At 36.0% G+C, this 12673-nt stretch overlaps 1 protein-coding gene across 1 annotated transcript; it reads left to right on the forward strand.

The window, feature by feature from the left end:
- The first annotated feature begins 559 nt into the window (after positions 1–559).
- LOC127876285 (uncharacterized) lies at positions 560–5531 on the forward strand. Its single transcript, XM_052421405.1, has 3 exons — positions 560–2020; positions 4304–5257; positions 5375–5531. The coding sequence occupies exons 1-2, from the start codon at positions 656–658 to the stop codon at positions 4334–4336; spliced, it is 1398 nt and encodes a 465-aa protein (XP_052277365.1). The 5' UTR covers positions 560–655; the 3' UTR covers positions 4337–5257; positions 5375–5531.
- The last annotated feature ends 7142 nt before the right edge of the window (positions 5532–12673 follow it).

Consider the following 12673-nt stretch of genomic DNA (forward strand, 5'->3'; position numbering starts at 1 on the left):
ATAAATGTAACAGTAATACTTACACACTTGTGACTGTGAGTTTATACATGTAACTAAACTTCCTTTATAATTTTATAACAGTGTTTTATTCTTGCCATAGTATTAAGAAGTCACTTGCTCAATAACACACTTAAGCATGAGCTGTTTTTTTTTTAATCTGCATACACAAAAAAACATCGAAAAAAAAACACAAGAGGAGCATGTATCCGAAAGTAAATTACGTCCGAAATCGGGCAAGTTAAGCATGCGCGAAATTCACCAAAACATCGATTAAATATGGTTTAAACAGAATCATATGTAAAACTTGAATGATAAATTAACCAGTATCCAACAAAAGCATGCAGCTTTAACCAAAAAACAACAGCAAAAATCAGCAATATAGCGATGTTGTTGAATAACTCAGCGAAGGCTAGCAAGAACTTGAAGAAGAAAATTTCATTTCCTAAATTATGTACTTACCTGACATATGTACTTTAGGATTCTATCTCGGCCCGAAAATAACTCGCTATACGGTAGGCGCCGCATAATAGACGACTACCGGAAATAAACAACTTTCGCGCATGCGTATCGTAGTTTCCTCTCCACACGACCTCATGCTCGAATCACTTTTCTTCTCGGCGCCTTCGAAGGCGTTTGTTACTCGCTATTTTTCAGCATGGCTGAAGTGTTTGTTAAAAATAATAATAATCGTTCTCCGTTTGTGGATAACGAGGAAGAAGATATGGGACACAGTGACGTGAGTAATAACACAGTGTCTGGCAAGCAGAAAAAAAGACGTTCCAAAGTAGACTTATTAGAGGAACGTTTTGACGAGAAATACGGTAAACTTGAAAATACTTTACACAATATTGTTGCATTGTTGCAATGCCAGTCACAAAGACATGGTAATTCAACGCAGGGGAATGGCAAAAGCCCCAATTATGACCAGGGGAGTGATAAAAGCCCCAATTTTGAAGAGAGGACTGGTCAAAGTTCCACAAGTAATCGTCAAGATGACGTACTTTCCATTCATCCTGCTTCCTCTGAACATTTTTCGTTGTCTGATTCAGAAGAAGAAGACACAGAGCACAGTGCTAGTGTACGCAGGTGTTTGAAAGACATTTTTGGAGAAGATGCATGTTTGAAAAAAGATGCACAAAAGCCAACTGGCATTTGCTTAGAAAATTCGCAGAAAGAAATTTTGGAACAAAGCTATCGGTCTAAAACACCAAATAATGTAACAGCATTTTCTGAAGAGTGCAAAGATTTATTTCCAGTTGATGAAGACACTGAACATTTTTTACGTGTACCTACATTGGACGATATTGTAGACACGTGTCTAACAAAGAAGTTTGGTTCTAGAGCTTCATTCGCTAAACATGGAACTTTTCTGTTCTCACAACCAAACAAAATGGTGGAGAAGACCGCATACAGAGGACAGCAAAGTGTCTACATGGGTATTGTTACACAGATGTACATGCAGCAAGCTCTTGCAATGTTAATGGACATGGTTACAGATAAACCAGACATTGAGAAAAAAGTGAAGGACATTTTTGCTTTATCCACACGAAGTCTAGATCAATTTGGTAGAGCAGGAGCATTTTTTCATATCATTCGTAGACAAGTCACAATGAGCGAGACTTCTTTATATGAACTTGATGATTCAAGGACAATCAGTAACCTACCCTTGAGAGGGGACGGGGTGTTTGGTGAAGAATTGGAAAAGACTCTCAAACAAAAGAAAGACAAAAGAAAAACACTTGAAGAGTTATTGCCAGAAAAATTGCAAAAGAAGGAAACATATAAGAGGAAAGCCAGTGAACAGACAGAACAGCAAACATCTGTCAAAAGACAATATGTAAAGACAAATACAAGAATGGGTGTTCAGCCAAATGAATACAATAGAGCGCCACCTACATTTCGCATTCCAAAATACAATGCGGAACCACGAAGTACTTTTCGAACAGAGCACAGAGCTGGTGGCTCGAGAGGTCGGGGCAACTATGCAGCCAATAACAGACCAAGGGCTACAGTTGCCAAGGTTAGTAAACAATGACCAGTCAGGTTTGTTAATGTTGCGACCGGAGATACCAGTAGGGGACAGATTAACTCATTTTCAAAAAAATTGGCAGTTGATTACAACAGACAAATGGGTTTTATCAATTATAAAAGAGGGTTACAAATTGGAATTCATAAAGAAACCAATTTTTCAGGGTATAAAACAAACTCATGTCAGTATCGAAAACGAACATATTATGCAGGAAGAAATAGATTCTTTAATGCAAAAAAAAATGCTATAGAAATCGTACCGAAAACAAATTGGACGACAGGTTTTTACAGTACTCTATTTTTAGTCAAGAAAAAGACAGGAGATTTAAGACCAGTCATAAATCTAAAACCTCTAAATCGGTACCTCCGAAAGCAACATTTCAAGATGGACACATTGACAAAAGTGTTAAATCTAGTTCAAAAGAACGATTGGGCGATATCTTTCGACTTAAAAGACGCTTATTTTCACATAGGCATATTCAAGAAACACAGAAAATTCCTCAGATTTGCATGGAAGGGGAAAGTTTTCCAATTCAAAACATTATGTTTCGGACCAACTGTCTCTCCACGAGTTTTCACAAAAATATTGTCAGTTGTTGCAGCTTATCTAAGAGTAAAAGCCATACGATTAGCAGTGTATCTGGACGACTGGATACAACTGAATCAAGAAAGACAAATATTACTAACAGAAAGAGAGATAACGCTCAATCTTCTTCTGAATCTAGGTTTCATAATAAACAAAAACAAATCCACTCTCATTCCTGTACAGATTCTGACATATTTAGGAACAGTTTTTCAATTAAAGAAAGGCCTGGTTTATCCAACGGCAGAAAGATTTCAGAAATTAGTGAAGGCAATTCATCTACTAATCAATGGTTACACAAAAGCAAGACAATATTTGGTAGTTCTTGGAATGATGGCATCCACACTAGAAATTGTACCAAATGCAAGACTGTATATGAGACCCCTTCAAATGCATTTGTTACGAAACTGGAGTCCAGCCAGAATGTCTCTGCACTGGGAGGTCCCATGTACACAGTCTGTGAAATCCAGTCTCCATTGGTGGTTACATCAAGCCAATTTTCAAAAAGGGGTATCTTTGCAACCAATTCAACCGCAGATAACAATGACTTGCGATGCATCAATGGTGGGATGGGGTGGTTTTGTGAACAACCAAGTAGTACAGGGTGTTTGGTCCAGGAACCAGAGTACAGAGCATATAAATTATCTGGAATTGAAGGCGGTACATCTGTCATTGGAAAATTTTGTTCCGATATTAAAGAACAAACATGTATTGATTCGATCAGACAATTCCAGCACAGTTCAATATTTGAACAAACAGGGAGGTACAAAATCGATGAGACTTTGCGAATTAGCTCAGAGAATCTGGTTCCTAGCTCTACACCACAATATGAAATTGAAATCAGTACATATCAAGGGGCAGACAAATGTATTAGCGGATTTTCTCAGCCGACACCAACTTCAGGCTACAGAATGGTCACTGAACAAGACTGTAGTGAACCATCTGTTTTGGATGTGGGAGACTCCGCTAATAGATTTGTTTGCGACAGCAGAGAACAAACAATGTCCAGTGTTTTGCTCATGGAATCTAGATACATTAGCACTGACACAGGATGCTCTGTCCATAAGTTGGGAAGGCATGATGGCATATGCATTTCCACCCATAAGTCTGTTGGGCAAGGTACTCAAACACATGATGAAGTTTCAGTGCGAATTGATTCTGATAGCACCAATGTGGGAACGTCAGCATTGGTATCCAATGATTCTTCAGTTGTTGATAGCTCCACCAGTCAAGCTTCCAGAAATGGAAGATTTATTGGTTCAGAAAGGGATGTTACATCCGAATCCAAAATTTCTAAAACTGACTGCATGGAGATTATCGACAAACGGTATGAAACAGAAGGATTTTCTAGACAAACTAGAAAATTATTGTGTTCATCATGGAGAATCGGAACTCAGAAAGATTATAGATGTAAATTTAGGAAATTCCATAACTGGTGTGGTAAAAGACAAATTGATCCCTTTAGTCCATCTTTAAATAACTGTGCTAATTTTTTAGCTGATCTATATAAAGATGGTTTAAAATACAAAACAATTTCAGGCTATAGATCAATGATGTCTTCTATGTTGAACCCGGTGGACAGAATACCAGTGGGTCAACATCCCTATATTATTCGTTTACTGAAAGGCATTTTCAATGAAAGGCCACCAGTGAAAAGACTTGTACCTGAATGGAATTTATTGTTTGTTTTAGATGCCCTCAAGCAACCACCGTTTGAGCCAATAAAGACAGCCAGTTTAAAGTATGTAACTTACAAGACAGTTTTTCTCATAGCAATTACAACTTTTCGCAGATGTGGGGATTTACAATCTTTGACATTGGGAGAAAATTCTGTGAATGTACAAGCAAAAGGTGTAACTTTCATAAGGCATGGTTTATCGAAACAGGACAGAGGTTCACATCAGAGCAATACTATTTTTATTCCTGCTTTTCCAAAGAACAAGTTGTTGGATCCAAAACGAGCATTGACTTATTATCTGAAATCAACAGAAAAATTTAGGAATTCAAAAGAGAAGGACTCTTTGAAATTATTTTTAACTGTAAATAAACCGCATAGAGCGGCTTCAAGTCAGACAATTTCGTCATGGATTGTTAAGACTATTCAAAAGTCATACAAAATGAAAAAAGTGTATGTATCTAAAGTTAAAGGTCATTCAACTAGGTCAATCGGACCATCATGGGCTCTTTTTAAGGGAGCTCCATTGAAAGATGTTTTAGACAGTGCAGATTGGAGTAGATCATCTACTTTTGTGAAGTTCTATTTTAAAGATGTATCATTTGATTTTCTTAAAGAATAATGTTTTTCTCCCCGGCGAGTTATTTTCCGGAAAGTGAACTGTTTTTAAGTCAACAGTATGGAACATATCATATATATGACGGCCACAAGTAGTGGTTTATCCATCATATATTTTTTAAAATATATTGTTTAAATATGTGGGAAAGTGAATAAGAATACATGATTTGTGCTGTGTACAGTTATTATTGTGTATATAAGAGGGACTGTTGTAGCAGTTTTTATGAAATAGAAGATATAGAAAACTCTGGAATGAGAAGATCTACTATAATTGTTGGAGTGGTCAGAAAGTACCTGAACCCGCCTCCAAAGAGGGACTGCTTTGGGAAGGAATCCTAAAGTACATATGTCAGGTAAGTACATAATTTAGGAAATGAAATTTCCAAATTTGTACTCAAATTATAATTTTATGAGTAAATTATACTTACCTGACATATGTACAAACCCACCCTTCCTCCCCTCTTTTTCAGACTACTTTCTGAGGCCTTCGAAGGCGCCAAGGAAAGTGATTCGAGCATGAGGTCGTGTGGAGAGGAAACTACGATACGCATGCGCGAAAGTTGTTTATTTCCGGTAGTCGTCTATTATGCGGCGCCTACCGTATAGCGAGTTATTTTCGGGCCGAGATAGAATCCTAAAGTACATATGTCAGGTAAGTATAATTTACTCATAAAATTATAATTTGAGTACAAATTTGGAAATTTTCCAGGGGAAACAACTAAAAAAGTAATGCAAACGGATTTAAATGGCTCATGCACGAAATTTTATAATATAGCAACAACACATGATTTAGCTATAGAATTAGAATGCGAAAGATTTTTTTTAACTATTACTCGAAGATTCCTTAACTAAATAAAATATCAATAAAAGTTAAAACTTTGAGTTTGACCTACTTAGCAATCAATGGTCAAAACAACCTCGAAATAGCTTTTTCTTCATGTCAACAATACAATTGTTGAGTTAATGTTGACGTAATACTAATAATGGTAATACTATCCATATTCTCTACCTAGAATATTCATCATATTAAAATATCCAATAAATGTAGTATATTTCTTTTCACGCTAACAATTCAAGATGGCTTACAATCGGTTTTGCTTGGGCATGCGCATTGCAAACCTATTTGGTTTGGTCCCGCCTTTTTCTCCATATATGGTCATTTGAGCTTGTGGACGGCCGTGGACCATCCACCTACAGTTTCCTACAATAACCGAGGCATTCGTCTTTTTATTAGGACCAGAGTTAGTGTTCGTGTGTCGTATGAATATTTATCCTTGCCATTCTATACATAGATGGTGACGTCACTACGTTCTTGTCCTTTCATTTATAGCAGTCCTAATGAATTAAGGTCATTCTCTAAACATGATTCAAGTCCAAAGAAGGAAATAATTTGATTTTTTTACAGTTTGAACATTAAGGTCATTCTCTCTTCTCTTCAAAGTATCACATTTCAATTATACAATACAATACAAACATTTTAGGCTTTATAATCCTTAGTCAGGATAAGATAAGAGACAAATGAATTTTTATAATTTACTAGTACTTCAATTTCAGGTAAGACTAATAAATCATTTATTAAGTACTACATGTACTTGGGCTAATAAATTAAACTAAGACACTCAGTGACACTTAGACAATCTGACAAAATATAAAATCTATGGCCAATATATAAGTCTAAAATTCATAAAAACTATCACACAAAATACATTTCATCAATAACACACATTCATATTAAATTAGTTATCTCTATATATTATAAATATGGTACATTAAGTGTCAGATAGTGGTACATAAAGTGTCTGTACATAAACGGACTGGTACGTAAGGTGTGACATTCAACATTTTAAAAATCAGTTAACAATATATGAAATTCATTGTTTTGCAAATACGCAATCAAAGCATATTTATTAAAAATTAAAACACACTGTTCATGGCTGTATCTTTTTATTTATACATGCATCAACTATTCTGGTTATTAATACATTTTTAAAGTTATATATAAACAAGAGCACCACATAATGGGTGCCAAGCTAGGCTGCGGTGCAGTTTTGAATAAATGAAATTTATTTAAAAACATTTTTAGAGGTTAGTGACCTTGACCTTGACCCGAAAATGGGTGTGGTGTGTAGAAATCATCAAGGTGCATATACATGTGAGGTTTCAATGTTATAGGTGGAAGCACTTTGATTTTAGGGCCGATGTAAAGGTTTTAGCAAGACCCGGACGTCTGACGACTAGCTGTCTATGGCAATACCTAGGGTTTTCACTGAAAACAGCCGAGCTTAAATTGAGCGCCATATAAATTAAATGAAAAACATACAATAAAAGTCAATATTATGCCAAGAAAAATAAAGCTGTAAAAATCTTACCTGCTCGTCTTTGATGTTGCAATTAGCACATTCAGCATTTTCAGTATCTACTAAATTAATATATGAAAGTGCCAAATGTCCAAGATACCATGACGTCCTCCTCAAAATGTTTGATCCTTCGAACTCCATTTATTTTATCCCTGATTAATCCTCTCACACATTAGGCCTACATGTAAGATCCCTTGTAATGTTCACACCGTTTATTTATCTATTTCGAAGATACAGTCTTGCAACGTGTTTAGTTCACAGGCAGCAGTATCATAAATGTGCCCCCCCCCCCTCCCCGGGACCCCCCCCCCCCCTCCCCCGAGTTTACCCCAGGGCCCAGGCTTGGCGAAATTGCCGGTCCGTCGGTCCTGACCGGCAAATTTTCATTTGGTCCGGCAGGTTTAACCAGAATGTCGGTCCTTGTGAACGGCAAAATAAATGTGCAATGAATGCAAACATATCATATTTTTTCAAAGTTGAAAATTCGAAGAGCAAACCCTTTACTACAGTCTACATCATGAAAATGAAATCGCTCATTGTGTTGATGTTTGCAATAAGTTTGTTACGTACAATTAGCAAATCCAACTGGTTACACAACACCTACTTCAAACTCGCAAAATCGGCAACTGCTTTCGCACATTTTAATCCCTTTTGTTAAAACATCGCAGTCTACACAGGGTCAGTAAAACCGCTAAGCGTGTTTTCACAACACTCACACATTCTTCGCGATATCATTCTATTAAAATTTACCACGAAACATTTAACAGAAATTTAATACACGCACGCTTTCAATGCGTTTGACGTGACGTTGTACATGTAGGGAATAATTTGCGCGCGCTTTTCTGGAGAGAAAGGATTAAAACACACTGTACATTTGCAGTTTATTTGAAGAATGTGATAACGTCGAGTAAAAATTAAATTGGGAAGAGTGTTTCGGAATACAAATTTAATTATGCGCATTTGAGAATTCAACAAAACACGGAATATGGACCAGTTTCTAGGACGCTCATACTTCGGTACGATGCGTTTTTTTTTCCGATTTTTCTGAGAAAAAAAGGGTTTATCTTAATGTACATAGTTGTGTTGTTGTTTTTTTTGGTCCGGCTAAATTTTCTCCGGACCGGCACATTTTCTGAAATGCCTGTCCGGATGACCGGCAGTTTTTTCCAATTTCGCCAAGCCTGTCAGGGGTTCCAGATTGTTAAATGTTCACCTATTGTGTATGGTTTGACTTTTCAACAACGAATATTGACACAAATACACAGTTTGAAAAAATAACCCTCGTATATGTATTATATATACACAAGGTATGAAACGCACTATATGCGTATTGCTGAAAGATTGTGGAACACTGGACGTGACCTTTTTCACTAAAAACACACATGTTCCCATGCAGTTGCCGACAAAATGCAACTGGATTCGTTAAAAGACAGTAAAAGCAACGTGATTACACAACTAACCGATCTCCTGCTCGGCTAATAACTTAAATTTTCAATTAAATTTGACTTTCTCGCTACATGTCACTCGGTGTTTGATCTACACATGTACACCATTTTAATTTTATAACGCGTCATCTGGTTGGTTGTTCTGATTGTGTTGGCCAATGATATGGCGTTTTAGAACCGAGCATTCGATCGACAAAATATGACAGCAAAACACAGACATGTAGCGAGAAAGTCGAATTTAATTGAATATTAAAGTTATTAGCCGAACAGGAGATCGGTTAGTTGTGTTATCCCGTTGCTTTTACTGTCTTTTAACGAATCCAGTTGCATCTTGTCGGCAACTGCATGGGAATATATATGTTTTCGATGAAAAAGGTCACGTCCAGTGTTCCACAATCTTTCAGCAATAGGCATATAGTGCGTTTCATACCTTGTGTATATATAATACCTATACGAGGGTTATTTTTTCAAACAATGTATTTTTGTCAATATTCATTGTTGAAAAGTCTAACCATACACAATAGGTGTACATTTAACAATCTGGAACCCCTGGGGTAAACTCGGGGGGGGGGGGGGGGGGGGGGGGGGGTAGGGTCCCGGGGGGGTGGGGGCAAATTTATGATACTGCTGCCTGTGGTTTAGTTAGTCTAAGTTACGTGTTTAGTGATTCTTACAAACAATAGACTGACATGAAAAGTGGCTCCTTTTGAAGCACAAACTGCATCCAAATATATATTACAGCTGGCCCGGTTTGATGGGGCCTGTTTTTGATAATAATTAATTACCATTTTTCACTTCCGTGTTTATTATGTTTACCAACGCCATGATGGAAAAATGTCCGTTTCCCACAATGCTTAGCGCGCATTCACACAGGTCAGCAAGACCGGTGTGACACAATGTATCATTGCAGGAATTTAAAATGAACCGTTAAACTAAGTTTAGATTCACATCGTACATGTATGGTATACATGCTGGCGAATTCGACTGTACAGCCGTTTTCGATTTCAGAATTAAATATCTGGCTTATTTCGCATTTTTCGACACATGTTCTTCTAAACTTTTATTTTATTTTATATTGAAAGATATATATAATAAGTTTTTTACACATCTTATATAAATTTATTTATATTTGACAAAATCGTATATACTCGCTTTAAACTAAGTTTAGATTCACATCGTACATGCATGATATACATGCTGGCGAATTCGACTGTACAGCCGTTTTCGATTTCAGAATTAAATATCTGGCTTATTTCGCATTTTTCGACACATGTTCTTCTAAACTTTTGTTTTATTTTATATTGAAAGATATATTTAATAAGTTTTTTACACATCTTATATAAATTCATTTATATTTGACAAAATCGTATATACTCGTTTTAATGAGCGTCTAACTGTGATGGAAAAACATAAATAAATAACACTTACGACTTCGTATTTTAAACTTAAACAATGGTTCGGCCTAGTTGGCCTTCGCCTGGTTGGTTTTTATGAAAGTCTTTTACGGAAACGTCCAAACTACAATTGTTTGCTACATTTGTAAAAAAAGAAAAGAATATAACAATTTTGGACACAACACTACGCCCTACGTTGTACGTGTTTGAAATGCAAACAGTATATAGATATACTAATATAGCTACCGGTATGTAATATTGGTTTGTTTTATGCATGATAACTGCTTCGATGATCTATGTAAAGGTAGACGATTTAATTTGCAGGAGCGCTCGGTAATACCGCACAGTTGGTGCTATGTCTTCAATATTATTCACAGCTATGTTTAATATTGTTCATGTCTATGGCGTCCACTTGGTGATCGTTATGCGTTATAACTAGGGGCCGTTGGGTGCCATTAGAATGAAGAGCCACTGCGTTTGTAAAAGATCGCCGTCTGAATCATTTGTCGCGTTTGGGCGCCGTCTTCGTGCGTCCTCGTGACGATCCCACGCCGTACTTGGCAATCATACCTCGTCCTCGATCACACGCCAGCCCGGTAAGACGAGAGTATTAGTATAGCAATTTTGTTGATTAAGTTTCGCGTTGCGTACTGCTAACCTTTAAGGCCACGCAAGACTGCCAATCGTAACTCCTATATCTTAATCAAGTATTTCAGCCGCTAGACGTTTTATGCATATGAGTTATTTTTGTTATGATGGAGAATGCTTAAAAGGGACCTGTCCACAGATTGGCGAAATGGAATTTTCCTCAACACCCCCTTCCCCATTTATTGATTCAAAAATTATTGCTATGTTAACATAAATGATATAGAAAGTATGGAGTTTAAAACTGAGATTAACGATTTTAGTTACGTGTATAATATCATATAAAACTTAAACTTAATTCAAACGTCGGAATCCTATTTTTTTGCACGCTGATTTCAATGTATGCTTCTGTTTCTTGTCTCGCCCACAGTCTGTTTACTAGAGTTGCGACACCTTAAGGGTTTCGCGGGATGGAATGAGTGGGGAGATGAAATAAAATTGAAAACCTATTTCTTTTGTGCATTTAATGATGGTAACCAAAGTTCTCGCAAAAAATTAATATACATATCACATGATAGTAACCATAATACTCGCAGACATGTTTATTGTTTCGAGGCCGTTCGATTAGCTACCTTAAAAAGTAGAACTTCAATTCCCATGACTATAATATTAAAAACGTGAAAAGAGCAAACAACTGCAGTGTGTCGGACATCCCAATCTTAAACACTATTGACTAGCATTAAGCCTTTTTCTGTGATTACAAAATTCTGTGTATTTTATTGAAACATCATTATAGCTTTGCGTTCAAGATAGTGTTGAATTCATTTTGCGATGCAATCAGCGCTTTGATTTTATATTACGAAATGTACTACGCAGTACATTGTGTGACGTCATTTCGGTGACGAAACACAATGGTTTTATTTACACTCTCTGGAATTTAAGGACATGTCGTTGTGTTTTTTTATCTGTAAACTATTTGTTTAAAGCATCGAACGAATGCAAAACGTATTTCGGATTGTGTGTTCATCATGCATAAATGTAAACATAGATAGGAATACAATACAATTGTGTGGTTTGAACTAAGTTTCGATAAAGACATGGATTAATAAAGATGAAAGTGCATATCGTTTCAAATTGTTTGTTATAAACTTTGGATTAAAGTAGTCAACTTATTGTTACAAACATTGGATTAACGATGTCATTTATGTAAGCGTGACGTTTATACTAAATTAAGTTTTTTTATTACTCTTGTTAAAGCTGAAATTGAGTCATCAAATTTCGCTACAAAACGGTGTCAGTTGCAATAGATATTTTAATGTGCGACGTGAAATTATAATTATGTTTGATTATTTTGTTTATTTGTTACGCACTTTATGCTGCTAATGATGTGTTGCTCACGGCAAGCCTTGTCGTGTAAACCTTTCTTCAACTCGTCGGACAAATTCAAGTACACGTGATACTTACATTGTATTTTATTTTTTCTGTGTATTTGATGATGGTAACCAAAGATATCACAGAGATTTTAATATACATGAAACTATTTCAATTAATGCTATTTTGAGAAGTCCGTCACCACTCTATCGTTTGTTATTGTTAATATCATACTATTTTGCTCCTCTATATAAACATTTCTCAAAACCGGCTTTCCGTACTTTTATTTTGCATGCAACTGATTGCGCAATTTATGACGTATGTTGTGTGACGTAATTTATTTGTCAAAACAAACAATTTTAAGTTAAATTCTCTGGATGTTTTTAACAGTTATTATTTTTTTAAAGCATCGAACGAATGCAAAAACGTATTTCGGATTGTGTGTTTATCATACATAATTGTAATTGTTATATTATATTGGATTATTTACGTCATTAAGGTAAGCGTGTTGTTTATACTAAATTGATTTGCTGCTCACGTTTATTTATTGATTCAATAATTAAACCCTAAATTAATAATGTATTTGTCTCATGATTATCATGTATATTAAAGATATT

Source organism: Dreissena polymorpha, chromosome 4 (genome assembly GCF_020536995.1).
Source record: "Dreissena polymorpha isolate Duluth1 chromosome 4, UMN_Dpol_1.0, whole genome shotgun sequence".
In the NCBI taxonomy this organism is placed as follows: Eukaryota; Metazoa; Mollusca; class Bivalvia; order Myida; family Dreissenidae; genus Dreissena; species Dreissena polymorpha.